The sequence below is a fragment of the Larimichthys crocea genome, chromosome XXII, assembly GCF_000972845.2.
Source record: "Larimichthys crocea isolate SSNF chromosome XXII, L_crocea_2.0, whole genome shotgun sequence".
Lineage (NCBI taxonomy): Eukaryota > Metazoa > Chordata > Actinopteri > Sciaenidae > Larimichthys > Larimichthys crocea.
This window is the reverse complement of record NC_040032.1, coordinates 8,369,973-8,389,648: the sequence shown is the minus strand read 5'-3', so window position 1 is coordinate 8,389,648 and position 19,676 is coordinate 8,369,973. Positions and strand designations below refer to the sequence as shown.

The 19,676-nt window shown below is 46.9% G+C and overlaps 1 protein-coding gene across 4 annotated transcripts in view; it reads left to right on the top strand.

The window, feature by feature from the left end:
- Positions 1-19,676, top strand: part of klhl13 (kelch-like family member 13) — a 24,878-nt gene continuing 5,202 nt past the window's right edge. The window contains exons 1-7 of one of the 4 annotated variants that reach the window (XM_010751113.3): positions 1-159; positions 1,387-1,457; positions 11,623-11,764; positions 12,209-12,341; positions 13,569-13,765; positions 14,080-14,875; positions 18,843-18,956. In XM_010751113.3, coding sequence (XP_010749415.1) covers positions 1,405-1,457; positions 11,623-11,764; positions 12,209-12,341; positions 13,569-13,765; positions 14,080-14,875; positions 18,843-18,956 — 1,435 coding nt within the window. In that variant the 5' untranslated portion in view covers positions 1-159; positions 1,387-1,404. Of the gene's footprint in view, positions 160-243; positions 259-1,386; positions 1,458-1,983; positions 2,115-5,194; positions 5,293-11,622; positions 11,765-12,208; positions 12,342-13,568; positions 13,766-14,079; positions 14,876-18,842; positions 18,957-19,676 lie in introns of those variants that run through there. The other 3 variants (XM_027273558.1, XM_027273556.1, XM_010751112.3) reach the window with 3 other exon arrangements.

Genomic DNA, 19,676 nt, shown 5'->3' with positions numbered 1-19,676 from the left:
CTGATTGGATGAGCGTGTGAAGGAGGCTCCGCAGGGGCTCAGTGGATTTGAGGTGCTGAAGGAAAACAAGGACGGTGCAGGCTCGGCTCCTGTGTCCTGTCTCCTGTCTCCTGTGTCCTGTGTCCTGTCTCCTTGTCTCCTGTGTCCTCGGTGCTGAAGGTGAGAACGAGCTTTTTAAACTTTATTAACTTTAATAAGTCTCACGCGCTGCCTGACCCGGCACGGGCGCTGGAAGAAGCGGGAAAAGCGGCGGAGCGCGTCAGTTTGTGGGAGCAGACTAACCCGGACTAACTAACCCAGACTAACTCTAACTCACCCACTAACTCACTAACTCACCTCAGCGGGCCGAGGCTAACGCGGCTCGTTAGTCCGCACGAACCGGGCCGGACGGAACCGGCTGTCCCGGGCTAACGCGGAGCTAACCCGTGTTAAAGGGTTAGCAGCTAGTTAGCATTAGCCTGCTCCCACTGAGCAACATGGCCAGAGAGTTAGCACGGCTCGGCTCGGCTCGGCTCGGCTCGGACCGGACCAGCGCTGACTCCAGTGACAGTTATCCCGGGTTAACCCGGGTAAAGTCAGGCGTGTCATGTGAAGCGCTGTTAGCACGCGGGCTAACTCTGCGTGTAGCTTAGCTTAGCTTTAAAGGGCTCCAGCACTTCACGGAGGAACTTCACCGACCTCTGCTCCACACGGCAGCCCGGGAAGGCTGCACCTGAGCCGGCCACAGCCCGCACACCGAGCCGGTGCAGGAGCTGGAGCTCCGGGCGGATAATTTTAGTTTTAATTAGCCCAGTTTGACAAAGACAGACACGTGATGTCACCTCACAGCTGACACACACACACACACACACACACACCTCTGTGCTACACACACACACACACACACACTCCTCTGTGCTACACATGAACATACATGATGAACACACACACACACACACACACAGGATCAGAGCTTAATGAATGTGTTAATTATTTAAACTGAAACTTCATGGCTGCAGAGTAATGAGCATGTTTATGTTTACCTGTGACTCACCTGTCAGCATCAGGTGTTCACCTGTAACACACAGACAGAGGTGTGTGACACCTCAACGTGTTTTTATTTGTTGTATAATTCTCTCTTTGTCAGAAGTTTTTACTTATTAATAACTTTAAACTCAGGTTCATCTCTCAGGTCTGACTTTAATCTTTGTTTTTTCTTTTGTGCTGCTGCAGGACGTAAATTTAAAAAATGTTTCTCAGGTTTATTTAACATCGTTTAATTAGTGACCTTCATTTAGAGCAGGGACTTTATTCGACATCGTTACACAAACATGATTCATTATTTTATTATTGTTGAGTTATAACCTGTGTGTGTGTGTGTGTGTGTGTGTGTGTGTGTGTGTCCAGGTGTGTTTTGGCGAGGGTATGGAGCACCCCGTGCACAGAGGGGAGACGATGCCCATCGGACTGCATGACAGGTAACGTCCCGTACATCACTCACCGTGGAGATGATGCAGCACAGACTTGTGTTGCGTTCAGGAGCATTAATGTGTTAATCAGGTAATCCCTGATTAGAGTCTGAGCACGTTAATCCACCTGTGGCAGCTCAGCACACCTGAAGGTGCCGAGAGCTGACCTGCTGTCAGAGGAGCGCTCATAGAAACAGTCAGACCGCCACACACACACACACACACACACACACACACAGACAGACAGACAGACAGACAGACAGACAGACAGACAGACAGACAGACAGACAGACATGTGTGACACCTCAACGTGTTTTTATTTATAATTCTCTCTTTGTCAGCAGAAGTTTTTACTTCATTACTTTAAACTCAGGTTTATCTCTCAGGTCTGACTTTAATCTTCGTTCTCGTGCTGCTGCAGGACGTAAATTTAAAAAATGTTTCTCAGGTTAATTTAACATCGTTTAATTAGTGACCTTCATTTAGAGCAGGGACTTTATTTGACATCGTTACACAAACATGATTCATTATTTTATTATTGTTGAGTTATAACCTGTGTGTGTGTGTGTGTGTGTGTGTGTGTGTGTGTGTCCAGGTGTGTTTTGGCGAGGGTATGGAGCACCCCGTGCACAGAGGGGAGACGATGCCCATCGGACTGCATGACAGGTAACGTCCCGTACATCACTCACCGTGGAGATGATGCAGCACAGACTTGTGTTGCGTTCAGGAGCATTAATGTGTTAATCAGGTAATCCCTGATTAGAGTCTGAGCACGTTAATCCACCTGTGGCAGCTCAGCACACCTGAAGGTGCCGAGAGCTGACCTGCTGTCAGAGGAGCGCTCATAGAAACAGTCAGACCGCCACACACACACACACACACACACACACACACACACACAGACACACATAGACACACACACACACACACACACACACACACACAGACACAGACACACACACACACACACACACACACACACACCTCGTGGTGGTGTGGTTATGGGGACAAAAACCAAGTGAAGGGAAACTCTTTTACATGAATGCAGGAGTAAGTCATGTTTAGTGTGTGTGTGTGTGTGTGTGTGTGTGTGTGTGTGTGTGTGTGTGTGTGTGTGCGCTGATGTTCAGCTTCTGACTTCAGCGTGACAGACGAGGCGACTCGGCTCCAGTTTGACGTCAGTCTGACCGTAAAGGAGACGACACAGAGACTCGTCTTAACGAGCATGTGAGCGTTTCTCGTTAGGACGTAGAAACTGAGTCAGACTTCACAAACCGAATGTTTAATTAGTCTGTGACTTCTAACGAGACGTAATCAGCTGTCATCAGTGATGACGTCTCATCATGTCGGTGATGTGAATCACACGTGACTTATGATTTCAGACATTTCACTGAAGCATTCTTCTGCTGTTAGTCTGATGATCGATACATGAAATCATGAGACGTTCAAAGACGTGTTTGATGCTAATGAAGTTTATTTGTGTCAGACGAGGTGTAATTAAGGAGCTGGCGAAGCACAAAGAGAAACAAACTGATTTCTTAGAGTACTGAGTCTGGACAGAAAACTGTGGCGAGTCATCTGTGAACGTTCAAACGTTCAGCCTGAGGACGGCGGGGTCATGATGAAGGCGTCAGCTGATCCATAGTTTGATGTTTGATGGAGAAGTTTCTTTAATCCGTCCTGTAATAATCGATAATTAACGTGCTGCAGGTGAAGAGTGTGACAGCTTCTGTTTGTCAGGTTCAGTTTCCTGCGTCACTTCTCGTCTTTAAATTTCTGATCTGTTGCTCTTCACTCACGTTTATCAAACTCTGAAGTCGTGACACGTGTCGTCACGTCGCGTCCATCTCGAGTGCTCCGCAGATCAAACTTGAGTCGACATCGCTCGTCTCTAATCGAAGGTCTCAGATAAACTCTGAGTGAATATTATCCTACCTGAGCAGGTACGCACGTCCTGCTCTAAATACAGAACATATAGTTGCTTGTTGTTTGTTGTTTGGTGGGTTGAGCAGCATGTTGTTAGATTAGATTGTAAACTTATTACAGCAGCAGAGAGTAACATACACTATAAAACAAACGTATTACGAATACGTAAAGTATTGTAAGGTAAAGTCACCATGGTATAAATAATACTGTACATTGTAAGTAATCGGAATAGAAATTTAAATACAGATAAAATTAAAATAAAGATAAAGCCATGGTGAGTAGCAGTGAGTAGAGACGGGAACAGAAACTACACCATGATCAGGTGGTGCAGGTGGTGCAGGTGTTGTGTTTTGATGAAGGACCTGCTGAACCTCTCCTTCTTACACCGTGGGTGAAGCAGTCTGCTGCTGATGGAGCTGCTCAGGGACCCACAGTGTCATGTAGGGGTGGAGAGGTGTGGTCCATGATGGAGGTCAGCTGAGCTAACATCCACCTCTCCTCCACCTCCTCTGTGGAGTCCAGAGGACAGAGCTGAACTGGTGTGTGGGTGGAGGTCCAGATGGGCGTGGTTATGGGATACTCCAACAGACTGTTGGTGTCATGGATCCAGCTGTACGGTGCTGACAGGTCTCAGGTCTCTGTGGTTAGACTGAAGGTAGACCTGAGGCTGGTCCAGGATCAGCTCTTTGCTCAGGTGAGATCAGGATTTACAGAGAGTGGTGTCACCTGTCCGGACCCAGCAGAGCCTCACTGCAGGCCAGCATCAGAATCTGAGGATCAGAACCTCATTGAACATGATCGCCGGGAGCTCGGCCCCTGAACGCACCACGGCAGCCTGCGTCCCTGAACGCACCGCGGCAGCCTGCGTCCCTGAACGCACCGCAGCAGCCTGCGTCCCTGAACGCACCGCGGCAGCCTGCGTCCCTGAACGCACCACAGTAACAGCTGTGTGTTCTGTGCAGGCGTGTCCAAAACGACATGTGTAAAAATGTTGTTGTGGAATTTGCAAACATGTTTGAGAATTATCCGTTAATTCGTCTTTGAGGCGTCCAAGTGTGAGAAGTTGGAACGCCGCAGAGCGTATGGTGAAGAGATAATATTCAGATATTAAAATATTAAAACATTTATCCGTTCACCGCTGAATCCAGCAGAATGACGACACGTCTGCAAAGCTGCTGATCAACATGATTCAAAGTCTTTAAAATGTTTAATTTCATAATTTTCCTTCTTTGTTCTGCAGCTCCACACTGTAAAAACATAAATAAATCAAAAAACAGTCAAATAACTTTCAGCAAAAAAACTGTAAAACACTGATTCAAATAAAAGTCGAGCTATAAATAAATGCAGAGAAACACGTTCATCGTTTCACAGACAGTTCAGAGTTTCGGTCTTAAAACAGAAGCTGTAACATGTGGTTATTCCTGTCTCGTGTATTTTTGCAGTGCTCTCTCTTCATAGAAAGCTCTGAGCTGTAATGACGTCTCCGTTAACAAGGTGGCACTGCTGCTCAGCTGCTGGCCTCCTCGCAGAGCCAGAGAGGCTGATGGGAAGGCAGGGCTTGCCCCCCCTCCTCCACGAGCCAGCCGTGAATGCAGCAGGGCGAGCGGTCGTGGTGGATGCAATCTATTGGCTTCTCAGCGCTGCCGCTAAAGTCACAGCCCCGACTGTAGCCTGCACCGCCTGCTCAGAGCTGCTGCTGTCGCTCTCCCTCCCCCTTCAATGGTGTGGGCAGAGTGGGATGGACGACTGCATTGGAAAGCTTTTCATGGAAATGCTCTTTGCTGCTGGTGTTGCTGTAGCACCATTCTGGTGACAACAACATGCCGTTAAAATGGAAAAGCGGTTCTCCTGTCAGCTGGAAATTCCCAGTGCCAGTTCTTAAGACATCCAGGTCCTCACCCCTCTCGCCTGCCTACATGTGAGTACGAGCTGAGCACGTTACAGGATTTCATTTTACCGTGACAGCGTTGTGTTTTCTGACTGCGTTGGAGCCGTGCGCGGTGTCACAGCTTCGTTTTATGGCTCGCTGCCTTTGCTCTTCTGCTGTGGACACGGCACCGTCGGCACATCGCCGGCTGCTGCCCTCTCCCTGTGGCTATGTTTATCTGGGAGCAGCTTGGGAGGAGCCTGCCTGCCTTTGTCAGGATGTCTGCCGTGCCCTGGTTTAGAAGCTATTGTCATCTGCTCCGGTTCATGAGGGGGGGAGGGGGGAGAGCCTCTCGCCATCCTCCCTCTCTTCAGCCTTTTTTCTGGAGCTCTGCTCAGATGGACATCAGTGTTTGTTTGGACTGACGGTCACTCGCTCCGGCCTGCGGAGAGCGAGGCGTTAAAAAACCATGATGACATGCTCAGCTAGCTGGTAGCCTTTCATGAGCTTCAGTCTTCATGATTCATGTGTCGCTGCATCAGCAGGTCACATCCACCTCTGTGTTCAAACCTCTCCATACGTCCTCCACCTCCTCCTGCCTGTGTGCTGTCACTGTGACATGACGGAGGCTCTCTGTTGACGTGGTGACGGTGGTTTGACTCTTTGTTGAAGCGGTGGAGTTTGTGTGGAACGCCCTGCTTCACACATCAAACAGCTGGATTCAGTCCAGGACCTCCACACGCTCCTCTGCTGCCACCGAGCGCCTCCTCCGAGCAGCTGGGGGGTTAAGGGCCTCGCTCAAGGGCACCTTTAGTGGTCGTAGCAGTCGAGGGTCAAGCTCTGGTTTCCCACCCAGATTCATCCAGACGCTCTGTGTAATCTGTCAAAGATTTAAAATGTTTCATAATTTAGAGTCGCGGTGGACAGGACGCGTTTCAGACATAAATGCGATGTAAACTTCTGGAGCCAGCCTCAAGTGGACGTTAGAGGAACTGCAGTTTGTGTTTCACTGCAGAGACATGGAGGGTTGAACCTTTTTGATTCAGCCTTTTATTAAAGTCGTCTTGGTCCATATTCAGATATCTGTTCACAGAGGAAGTCTTGGCCTGGATGGTTAAACCGTGGTCAGCTCTGACGCGGCCCGGTCACGCTCTATATTTACTTTATTTTGTCTGAAGTGAGGACGAGCATCTTCACATCAGTGTGTCAGCGTGTCTTTTTAAGGTGTCGTCTCTAAATTAAAGCACGAGGGCGAAGTCGTGCTTTCGAGCGTCGCGGATGGCGCTTGCGTGTCTTCGTGTTGCCATGTGAATGGTGGAGGCTCCAGCTCAGTCTGCCCGCTGTGGCCCGGCCCGGCCCGACCACTGACTATTTTAAACATGTGTATTGTAAGCTGTGTTTACAGGCAGGCTGATATTGGGCCCCCAATTATAGGTTCCTCTGTGGTCAGGGAGAAGTCTCTCTTTATAGGCCCTCTGAGTGTGTTTGGCTTCAGAGACATTTTTAGCTCCGTGCTGCTAATCTTTGTATCCGAGCAGGCGGATGATGATGGCGAGGACACGGGAGGAGTCTGTGGATATCTGACCTGCACCATGGATCCAGAATTAAGATGTTTGCACAAAGCAGCCTCTCTATATTTAGACTGTGAAGTGCCTGTGCTGCACATTTCACACGGCAAAGTGAAACATCGCTGCGTTTATCTTTGGTTCCATGAAAACGTTCTGGGAACGTCGCACAGAGGTTCAGCTCTCAGCTGTTCATGTGCGTGATGTGGTGATCGTCACGAGAGGCTGAGCTGGTCGAAGCCCGGCAGAGACATCGACAGACGTTCTGCTTCTCATTCAAACCTTAAAAAGAAGTCACCTCTGTCACACTTTGACCTTCATCTCTTGCCGCGCCTCGTCAGTCTGACCGTGATTAATCTGCTGATTTCTAGATTTCTTGTCATCAAACAGCTTCAGGCTGAATTTATCCACGTCGACTTTGAGTGTGGAGCAGAGCGTCCGGCCTGAAGCCGACCAGATTAGACTCAGATGAACGTTTGTTAACAGATCTGTGTCGACGCCTCATGTGGACGTTAAATCCTGCATCTCTGAGGGAAACACAGAACACTGACACAGATTCATTAAACAGTTCATGTGTTCTAAAATAATCAGGGCGCTGTGCTCTCCTCTGAGCAGTTTGATGTTTGAATAGTTCTTGTTGGATTGTCGAGAGTCTGAGCGGATCTCTCACCGTGTGAGCGACGTGTTAATTGGACCCGCCAGCAGAGACGTCGTTCTTCGCCAACATACTGTGTGATTGTTACAGTTAGATCACAGATTCACACAAGAGTGTGTGCGCATAACTTTATATTTGACTGTGTGTGTGTGTGTGTACTAGAGGTGTGAACGCTCACGATGAAAATAGACACAGGTGGGAAATGTCACGTTTACGATGGAAAGTTTCAAGATTTAATTTCGGTTTCTGACAATAATCCGAAGATTCAGATGAACTACCTCCAGTGTTTCACACTGCGAGTTCTTCTTCTTCAGAAGTCGTCGTCGTCCACACGTGAAGAAATGTTCATATAAACCTGGACACTACTGAGCGTGCTCAGAGACGGACGTGTCCTGGTCACATGGTGACAGATTAAACCACTGTCAGGTAGTTTATATTTCATAATGTTTAGTCTTGCATAATTATAATGTCACATTTAATCAGTGTTGGTCAGTAAAACGTACTGTAGCATGTAAGTTGGGAACAATAGATGTAGTAATGAACCAAAGCTCTGAGAGGTTCTGCAGAGTCCTGAATGGACCCCATGGTGCTGATGGAAACCTTCTTTGGATGTTGGGTCATAAGTTCTAGAGCTGAACGCTGAGAGGAAACACACACACAGGCTGAACTTCATCAAACCGTCTCAGATTCAGCTGCTGTGAGACAACAGACATCAAAGTGTCATTTAATATCAGAGAACCTGATATCGGAGATCTGTAGTTCAGCTTTCCTCACACTGGAATCGTACTATAAAAGTCTCCTGTAGCTCTGTAGCTTTGTGTCTTTGCATAAAGAGACAGCAAAGCTCCACTCACTCCTCCTCCCTCATCTGGAGGAGAAGTTTCCTGAACCAGAGCGACGCTCTTTAGACGGACGGACATCCTCGCTTCAGTCACTGTCTGACGTCTCTGACCTGAGACAGTCTGTAGTCTTCTGTAGCAGCTGATCAAACTTCAGGTTTGAACGTGTCAACAGACTTCTGCTGTGATTGGTCGTCTTTATTAAAGAGACGTGACCTTCATCAGTTTCATGTCTAACTGTCTGTTTCTGACTGACCAGCTGGAGGAGAGCGCTGTGTCATCGTCTGTCTGATTTATGTTCAGACGAGTGTCACGCTTTTAACGTGAGACTGTTTGATTTGGTTTATCTTCATCTGAACTCTGGCACAGTTCATAAATGACTTCAGCTGAGCTCCATGATCTTCAGACCCGGGTGCAGTCGGGGATCTGGTCTGTGAAGGTCTGTGAAGGTCTGTGGAGGTCTGTGGGGGTCTGTGAAGGTCTGTGGAGGTCTTCATCAGGACTTTCCTGTGGAATACTGTAGCTGTTGTCTTGTCTGTCTCGTCCTTTGTGGTGTGGACGTCTCGCTCTCTGCTCGCTGCCTGTTCGACTTCCCGCCTGACGGGTAAATGTCAAACCGGTCCACTTCCTGTCGCTGTGATCGTGAACGCTGTTTGAGTCCTGACAGCTTCTCAGCGTGAGCTTCGATAGACCGAGCCATCGTCATCGGTCACTGCATTAAAACGTGTTAGTCATCCAGAGTCACGTGGAACCTTGAAGGGATGTTCAGGTGTTCTGATGTCAGACAGGACCAGAACAGGACCAGCACTTTGTCCTGATGTGGACCGGGTCAACAGTGTAGTTGAACAACAATAATAACATTTCAGATTCTGGGAAGAGGAGGAAGCGTCTCCTGTTGATGAATCTCTGAGCTGCAGTTTGTTGACGATGATGATTAACGTGACAGTTTAACGTGAGAGAACATCGCGGGACCTCCAGACTTCGTTCGTGTTGTTGATACAGACTCTAATATTAAAATGCTAATTAAAGTTATGTGTCTCTCTGGTGGCTGAATGATGAGGTCAGCGATTAGATAGAAATAACATAAATCCTTAAAGTCGTTAACCTGCTCAGATAATTGATTCAGTCATTAGTGTAATCTCATTCAGACTCTGTCTGATTACTCATTTAACATCCACATCTGCTTTAAAGAATCATTATTATATCTCAAAGGTCAAATTAATTTTTTATTTTCCAGTCTAGTTTATTTGCACAATAATTAAAATATAAAGACGACAGTGATTAAAACACTTTTTATTGATGTTTATGTAGAATAAAAGAAAAAAAGTTTGATTCAGACGTGAATGAAAAGACTGACGATGAAATAAAACATGAAAAACTTCAGCGAGATATTTTCTGTAAATATAAATAAACATGTAAATATCTTTGGACAGCAGTGAGTGATGAACCTTACATTTATTTCTTTAACCCTTAACCCTGTGATAACATAATAATTAGACATGATAACAAACATAATTATCACATAATCACCATATTTATATTATTACATCTTTAACTTCTTCACATCAGGACAGTTCAAGTTTTAAATGTCACATAAATCTGCTGCTTTGAACAAACTGAATATTTTATATATTAAAGTTTTTAACTTGGCTGTTTTTATTCACAAACCATTCAAACAGTAAATCACTGAGACGTCATTATATTAAACGCCGTCTGCATCTGTCGAGTCGTGTTTGATCAAACTTCATCTGGAGACGACGATGTCACGTTCACGGACTCACATCAGAGATCAGCTGTAATATTTAAAGTTTCAGTCTGTGCGTCACCTCGGACTAAAAATAACTCCTTCATCAGTCAGTTCCTCTCTGCGCTACATAGACGCCTTCATTAAGAGAAACACGAACTGCCTCACCTGGATCTGACTGAAGGTCGCCGTGACGTTTGAAAGAAGCAGCTCGCCATCATCGGTCGGTCCGTCAGCTGTGATTGAACCTTCAGAGTCGACGAGGACAAACTCCAGATGAACTTCATTCTCTGATGTCAGCCTCGTACCCGGAGGAGCCCTCGTGGGGCTCTGAGTCACGCCTGCCGTCCTTCATGTCGTGGAGCTTTTAAAGACTTCACGTTTCAGTGTGTCGGATCAGAACCAGGCCGCTCAGATGTGATGCCATGTTCTCACAGAGCAGGTTTGATTTCCTCAGGCTGCGTTTAAAATCGATTCACATATCGTGAAACTTAACTTGACTCTTCCTATTCAGCTGTTTGTTCTGAATATTAATGATGTTCATTTGAAATCCTTCAATTTAATTTCATGTCCTCATTTCACTCAGAACCTCCGTCAGAGTCTAAACACTGAAATATTCAGCTTGAATCGAGTCATTTCACCTTTTTATTTATTTCTGCATAGACTTTAATGACTTTCTGTTTGGTGTCCTGAAGCTCTGCTCGAGGCTCGAGTTATTTTAACAACACAAACATGATTTTAAAAAGGCACAGCAGGTCCTGGCTTCACCTTTTGCTTGGTTCAACATCCAGGGAGCATGAATGTGTCGGGTGAAACTAAAGGTCAGAGTTCATTCTGTGAGCATCGACGTCAGATCTCAATTAAATCCAGCAAACGAGGCGAGAAACTGGATTAAAGGTCAGAGGTTACAAATGTCAGAGTCTTCAGAGGACCGTGAAGATCCAGATCCTTCTGTTAGTCTGTGTACTGTGTGTACTGTGTGTACTGTGTGTACTCTGTGTACTCTGTGTACTCGTGTAGTCTTGTTGTCTCAGTACAGCCGCTGTGAACATAAATCACATGTCCAGCTCACATTTGTATATCGAGGTATCTCGACCTCGTCAGCTCCAGCAGCTTCCTCAGCTCGACCATCGCTCGTCCCTCCACCTTCAGCTATGGAGACAAAATGGTGTCCACTGAAGACGAGAAGTGTCCAACACATTTTGACCGTTCTGAGTGAAACCTTCAGAGTACTGCGGCGATGACCATAGATGGACCGCTGTCGATCCGTCCTGAGCTCCTGGTGTTTCTTCATATCTCAGATGTTGGATGTATGTTTCCAGAGTAGATGGAGCTCACAGCTGATCTTATTTAAGTCCACTGAGCAGCCTCGTCGAGCTTCCATCCCAAAGTGACTCTGAGAAATCTGATCGTAGACCTGCAATTCTTCCGTGACAGTTTGTCCAACAATGAGCAGCAGCCAACGTGTCCTCACGTGGAGTCACTTTGAGGACTCGTCTGTCTGTCCTACTTTCATATACTAAAATTAAATGTGTTTTTGTTTGAGGTAAAGAAACTTCTCTTCCTGTTTCCTCGTAGATCCCTCGTGGAGGACGACGACGCTCACATGAAAGTGGCTCTGGGCTACGGTGACATGGGCATCTCTGCTCACCTTCAGGCATCAAAGACAGGAAACACTCGCTTCTTCACAAGCAACACACACAGCTCCGTGGTTCTTCAGGTGAGAGTCCAGACACGAGCGGTCCACCGTCGTCTGTCTCCATGTTTCTGTACAGACGTGCTGTTTTATCTCTGTCTATGAAACTGTTTCTGACTGGAGACCGGTCACTCCGTCATTTGGACTGAACTGATCATAGTCTAACGATGAACCAAAAACATTTGGGATTTGGTTTGTGTCTGATTTGAAGGCTGAACACAAACAGGAGTGTTGTGAAGGTGCTCGTGGAGAACGTAACAGAAACGCTTTGATAGAATTTAATAAGTTGTTGAAGTGACCTACTTTCCTCCAGACGTGGATGTGTTTGAAGCACACAGCGTCGTATTGATAAAGAACACAAGCCGGCCTCGCTTTGAGGTGAAGCCACTCCTTATGTCATCATCTCTGTGCTGTGAAGTCCCTTCGCGTCGATGATCTGCTCTCTGTAACACTCTCGTCTCCTTTCAGGGATTCGACCAGCTGAGGATAGAAGGTTTACTATGTGACGTCACTCTGGTGGCCGGGGACGGAGATGAAGCTTTCCCCGTTCACCGAGCCATGATGGCGTCTTCCTCCGACTATTTCAAAGCCATGTTCACAGGTGAGTCCACGGAGGCCGAGCTCAGCATCTGCTCCACAGCACGTTAGCCTGATGTTTTTTATTCATGGATGTTTCTGAGCTTTAACAGTCACGTCGCCGTCGTCCTGCCTCCTGAGAAATTACTCAGATTGACCTTGTGCCCACGTCCCTCCAGAGCTGTGTATTCATGAATGTTTCCGTGTTATAAAACCAACCTGCTTGTTGTAATGCGTTCATGTTCGTGCTCCTTTTGTAACCATGTGACTTATTCTGTTTTATATCAGTGTGGAAGAAGATCATTGATTAAAAGGTTTATTACACTGGAAATATAATCACAGTGTTAAAGGTCCAGAGTGTAACATTAATCATCTTTATAAATCTGTTTTTATTCGTGTTTAATCACCTGAAAATTAGACTGCCTTGTTTCTACAGTAGCCCAGACCGGACAAACTTAACCTCGATATTGACACAGACTTTGTTTTTGTGCGTCTTTGCGATCACTGTAGTTTCCACTGTGCTAGGAAGGAAAGGGGGTTAAAATCTACCCCAGCAACTACCCCCACTACATGTCACAAAGTTGTCTTTAAACCAAACTGGATGGGCTGCATGGCAGTGTGTGTTTGAACTTAGCCACTGTGATACTAACACTCCCTCTCATTCAGTCTGTCACTCAACCACAGCGCTCTCTCAAACTTCTTGGTGGGTTTTTGTTTTTGCAGCAGCAGCAGAAGAAACTGGACTTAAAGTGGGAGTTAAACGTACTTAAAGTGGGAGTTAAACTGTACTTAAAGTGGGAGTTAAACTGTACTTAAAGTGGGAGTTAAGCTGGACTTAAAGTGGGAGTTAAACTGGACCTAAAGTGGGAGTTAAACTGGAGTTAAGCTGGACTTAAAGTGGGAGTTAAACTGTACCTATAGTGGGAGTTAAACTGGACCTAAAGTGGGAGTTAAGCTGGACCTAAAGTGGGAGTTAAACTGGACTTAAAGTGGGAGTTAAACTGGACCTAAAGTGGGAGTTAAGCTGGACTTAAAGTGGGAGTTAAACTGGACTTGAGTTCAGCGTTGATGTTGATAAATAAGATTCAGACCTTTAGTCCTGAATAAACTGAAATAACTCATTGACATTCACACAATGAGACAGAACAGTAATCTGATGAAATGAAGTATTTTTCATATTTTCATTGATTTTATTGTTGAAGCTTTTTAAAGACCTGTCAGTCAGCTGAACCTCGTCTTTGTCCTGATGCAGGTGGGATGAAGGAACAGGATTTAATGTGCATCAAGCTTCACGGAGTCAACCGAATAGGCCTGAAGAAAATCATTGACTTTATCTACACAGCCAAGTTGTCACTGAACATGGAGAATCTGCAAGACACACTCGAGGCCGCCAGCTTCTTACAAATCCTCCCTGTGCTCGACTTCTGCAAGGTTTTTCTTATATCTGGGGTAAGAACGCAGACTGCAGCACCACACACACCTCCTTCAGGTTTCACCACCAGCTTGACCTGTTAAAGGATGTTGGCTCAGTTTACTGCACATTTGGATCAAACATTTCACTTTAGAAAGAAATATTTCAAATGGGCTGAAGTTCACAGTGGTGTTGTACGTTACAGGACAGTTGTATGTTGGTTTGCCTCTGGTTGCAGCATCCTTCAGTGATATTTTATAATCAGACGTTGTTCTGTCGGAGGAACAGATCCAGTCATTCGTTTCTCTGATGTGATGTCAGCTTTCCAAGGTTATGTCTTCTTCTTCTGCAGGTTTCTCTCGATAACTGCGTAGAGGTTGGGCGCATCGCCAACACGTATAACCTCACAGAGGTGGACAAATATGTCAACAATTTCATCCTGAAGAACTTCCCCTCGCTGCTGGGAACAGGAGAGTTTGTCAAGCTCCCGTTTGAACGTTTGGCTTTCGTACTGTCCAGCAACAGCTTGAAACACTGCACTGAGTTGGACTTGTTCAAGGCGGCGTGCCGTTGGCTACGTTACGAAGACGGCCGTATGGACTATGCCCCAAAGCTCATGAAGAACATCCGCTTTCCCCTCATGAACCCGCAGGAGCTCATCAATCATGTGCAGACAGTGGACTTTATGCGCACGGACAACACCTGCGTCAACCTTCTCCTGGAGGCTAGCAACTACCAAATGATGCCCTACATGCAGCCCGTTATGCAGTCAGAACGGACAGCCATCCGCTCGGACAGCGCCCACCTGGTGACGCTGGGCGGCGTTCTGCGCCAGCAGCTAGTCGTGAGCAAAGAGCTGCGTCTTTTTGACGAGAAGGCTCACGAGTGGAAGGCGCTTGCGCCCATGGACGCACCCCGCTACCAACACGGCATCGCGGTCATCGGCAACTTCCTCTACGTGGTGGGCGGCCAAAGCAACTACGACACCAAAGGCAAGACGGCGGTGGACACGGTGTTCCGGTACGACCCGCGATACAACAAGTGGATGCAGGTGGCATGCCTTAACGAGAAGCGAACCTTCTTCCACCTCAGCGCACTCAAGGGACACCTGTACGCTGTCGGAGGAAGGAACGCCGCCGGCGAGCTCGGTGAGTTTGTTTCCCTGCTTGTTTGTTTTCGTCTCCATGAATATTGTATGAGATTATTCACGTAAATATGAGTTTAATAAGCCTGCAAGCTTCCTGACTCTGTGCCTACACATCATTTACTGCTTTAACATGTCGCGTGCATAATCACCGTGTAATTTAAGAGACCTCAGAGGACGTGCACATGATCACGAACACGCCTGCAATCTAACATGATCCAGGGTGGAAACATTCAGCACATGTACAAGCCTGTTTGTGGTTAGGAGGCTGTGTTTGGTGTTTGGTGAGGTGCTTGGTGTTTGGTGAGGTGTTTGGTGTTTGGTGAGGTGCTTGGTGTTTGGTGAGGTGCTCGGTGTTTGGTAAGGTGTTTGGTGAGGTGCTTGGTGTTTGGTGTTTGGTGTTTGGTGCTTGGTGTTTGGTGAGGTGTTTTCGGTGAGGTGCTTGGTGTTTGGTGTTTGGTGTTTGGTGTTTGGTGTTTGGTGAGGTGTTTTCGGTGAGGTGCTTGGTGTTTGGTGTTTGGTGAGGTGTTTGGTGTTTGGTGAGGTGTTTGGTGAGGTGCTTAGTGTTTGGTGAGGTGTTTGGTGAGGTGCTTAGTGTTTGGTGAGGTGTTTGTTGAGGTGTTTGTTGAGGTGTTTGGTGAGGTGCTTGGTGTTTGTTGAGGTGTTTGGTGAGGTGTTTGGTGTTTGGTGAGGTGCTTGATGTTTGGTGAGGTGTTTGGTGAGGTGTTTGGTGTTTGGTGAGGTGTTTGGTGAGGTGTTTGTTGAGGTGTTTGGTGTTTGGTGAGGTGTTTGGTGTTTGGTGTTTGGTGAGGTGTTTGGTGCTTGGTGAGGTGTTTGGTGCTTGGTGAGGTGTTTGTTGAGGTGCTTGGTGTTTGGTGAGGTGTTTGGTGTTTGTTGAGGTGCTTGGTGTTTGGTGAGGTGTTTGGTGTTTGTTGAGGTGTTTGGTGTTTGGTGAGGTGTTTGGTGTTTGTTGAGGTGTTTGGTGTTTGGTGAGGTGTTTGGTGTTTGTTGAGGTGTTTGGTGTTTGGTGAGGTGTTTGGTGTTTGTTGAGGTGTTTGGTGTTTGGTGAGGTGTTTGGTGTTTGTTGAGGTGTTTGGTGTTTGGTGAGGTGTTTGGTGTTTGTTGAGGTGTTTGGTGTTTGGTGAGGTGTTTGGTGTTTGGTGAGGTGCTTGGTGTTTGGTGAGGTGTTTGGTGTTTGGTGAGGTGCTTGATGTTTGGTGAGGTGCTTGGTGTTTGGTGAGGTGTTTGGTATTTGGTGAGGTGCTTGGTGTTTGGTGTTTGGTGTTTGGTGTTTGGTGTTTGGTGTTTGGTAAGGTGTTTGGTGAGGTGTTTGGTGTTTGGTGAGGTGCTTGGTGTTTGGTGTTTGGTGAGGTGTTTGGTGTTTGGTGAGAAGGTCGGATTAGAACCCTCGGCTCCCACAGCACGGACTGAACTCTACCAGCTGAGCTGAAGCTACTTTTGACAAAAAATGTTTATATATTATTTCTAAATGGTTCCATTATGTTATCAGTCATAAACACAAACAGGCTAATGACTCAGCATGTAGACAGGTTAATAAAGAAAACAGAAGTTATTTGTCTGTTCGGGTCCTCGGGCTGAAGGTTGGAGATCTCTGGTTTAAAGCTCAGACCAGTCCTCCTGTTTATCTCTGTCTGCTGCAGTTCTGTTTTCTCTGTGTGCTGGTTGTAGTTTTGTTGATGCTGAGTAACAGATCTGGACTCGGTGCTGCCGTGAACGTTGGACCACAGAGCGGTGCCACCCAGTATTTAAAGTGAGCTCAGTGACTGCAGCAGACAGAGAGAGGCCACTGTGTGAGCGCTCTGCTCCTCTGGGTTATAATTAGACCAAAGGACAGATTCACTGCTGCTACGTTCCACTGCTCTCTCGCTGCATGTGGTTTGGCCTTGATGGGCCCGGCCCGGCCCGGCCCGGCTTTAGGTTTGTTTACTCTGGGAAGGTCACACGGGCGTGTCTTCATTGTTACGGCTGAAACGCTGCAGTTATAAAGAAAGTTATAAACAAGTCCTCATGTAGACTGCTTCTTTAAATGTCTTCAATATAAATATATAAAGTCAGCCAGTGAGAGCAGCACAGTCCTTACAAACAAAGTCTTAATTCATCGTTAGCGTCAAGAACTTTCATCGTTTCTTTGTCACCTGACATCATTTGGACCAATCACAGTCCACGATCACGTGCTGCATCTTTCATTGCCTCGCGGGTCCTGACCGCTGCCCGAGGTCGGCCGCGCTGTACGCTTCACCGTAATTAATCAGCAGACGTCAGCAGCTTCCTGTTTGACCCTCGCCATGTTTCATTAAGTTCTGCTGAACGACCTTCATGCTAATTAAAAATGTGACCTTTGTCAGCCGGTCACAGCAAAGTCTGATCAGGTGTTTGAATGTGAAGGTGTGAACATGAAGCCCGTGTGTTGTTCTTCAGCCTGACCCGCTCTGTATTCACTCAGACTGCATCTATTGTCCTCTCGTGTTGTACGACTTCCACTGAGCCGCTGAGCTCTGTGCTCAGCTCAAGGTCGCTTTGATGACGGTTGTTGAGCCAGCACAGTAAAGCGTTCACTCATTTTCCCCGCTGAGACTTCCTCAGCCGGCCCGGGGAGGGCTCACACTTCTCCTGTGGTCCGGAGCTGACTGCAGGATTTCAGAACCAGCGTGAATCTTTGTGAGTCACTGATTTAATCACAGAAATGTTCAGCTGATTGTCTGAGACCACGAACAGTCTGTGACCTTCAGAGATACATTTCAGTTCCTCTTCATACTCGATAACTTATCTGTGTCCCACCGCTCTGCTGAAATGTATGTTTGACACAAAAGATAAAAATAAACTTCAGTATTTGTGATTTATCACCTCCACAGCTGTACTCGAGTATTTCTTCTGATTACATTACTTCTGATCAGAAACTAGCGAGTCAACAACTTTGCTAACAGCCAATCATCATCCAGCAGCAGCTGATATCACTGCCTAGTCCAGCAGCAGTCAGCCCAGAACCAGAACCAGAACCAGACCCAGCAGCAGCAGCTGATCTCACTGCCTAGTCCAGCAGCAGTCAGCCCAGCTCGGCGTCTGTCTTTCAGCCTTTTATTTCACCAAGCTCTCACCAACCACTAAAAGTCAGTCCCACATTTACTCTTGTCCGGCGGCTTCTTGCTCGCTCACTCTCTCCTTTTCTCTTCTTAGCTTCCTCTGTCAGCGTCCTCTTCACTCTCTTCTCCTCTGCCATCATGTCCGTAGAAGCTGCTGAGCCTGAAAACCTCTTCTTCCTCCCGGTCGTCCAGAACTCCCCCAGAGCTCTAAGCTCACAGTCTGACTAACAAACTGAGCTAACGGCAGCTAACAGCAGCTAACAGACTGAGCTAACAGCAGCTAACAAACTGAGCTAACATGAGCTAACAGCAGCTAACAGACTGAGCTAACATGAGCTAACAGCAGCTAACAAACTGAGCTAACATGAGCTAACAGCAGCTAACAGACTGAGCTAACATGAGCTAACAGCAGCTAACAGACTGAGCTAACATGAGCTAACAGCAGCTACAGCTGTCAGCAGTTTACTTCACTGTCCATCATAAACTCTGTAAATCACAGAGAGTTGAGGCGGAGCAGCCGGAGGACATCAGAGGGAAAACCAGAAAACATTTCCTCCATAAAATATGATCCAGTTTCACCAGAATCAGTGAAATAGTTGCTGCTGTGTGACTTAGTGCCGTCACGTGAACGTCTGCATCAGGTTGTCCAGCTTCCTCTTCGGCCAATCACAGCCCTTCTCTCAGCGATGAGTTGACGTGGCTGTTTTAAGTGTCTGTTCTGTTTTCTCAGACTTTGCTGAAGCGTCCTCGAGCGTCTTTAAGTTATCCAACAGTCTCGTGTTGTGTCCTCTGTCTCGTTTCCTGCTGTTCGTCCTCAGTCGTGTCTTGACCTACTTTCTGCTAATGCTTTTTATTTTCTTCTTCTTCAAGCGACCGTGGAGTGCTACAACCCGAGGACAAACGAGTGGACGTACGTCGCCAAAATGAACGAGCCACATTATGGACACGCTGGGACGGTGTACGGTGGTTACATGTATATTTCAGGTAAGTTCACCTGTGTACGTACGTGCAGCCTCCTGTGATTGGTTGAACTTCCCTGAGCTGAAGACGAGATGTAACTGTTTGCTGATTGGGAGGTCAGTGAGGTGTCGCCTCGATACTTGTTCACCTCATAAGGATTGAAGACAAATCCTGCCCTGTGGAGACGAGCTCTAGTTTCTCAGTGTGACTAATCCAGAGGAGGAGGAGCAGGAGGAGAAGGAGGAGCAGGAGCAGGAGGGAGGAAGGAAGGAGTAAAGTGAAGGAGCCTGTGTAGGAGGCGTAACACTGAATCGTTAATCCACCCTGTCATCGCTCTACAACACGAGAGCGTATACGGTTCCCATCACAGTACATAACTGTACATGCGTTTATCCAGTATTACTGCATAATATATATTATCCTACATTGTGTGTGTGAGGATGGATTCAGTCAATAAAAATGTAAATGTTTGAACGTCTTTAGCAGCAGAACATGAAGTTTCTTTATAATTATAACCAGCTGAGCAGCACACACATCACAACATTCTGTCACGTTACCGTACGTGTTAACATTCAGAGGCTGCTCTGTTTACTGCTCAGTGACACCACGCATGCTCTGCACCTGAAGCCATGAAGCTACATGTGAGGGGGCGTGTTGGGGGCGCGTTGAAGGCGTGTTATGGGTGTTTTGGGGGCGTGATGTAGGTGTGTTGGGGGCGTGTTATGGGGGGGGTGTCTGGTCGTG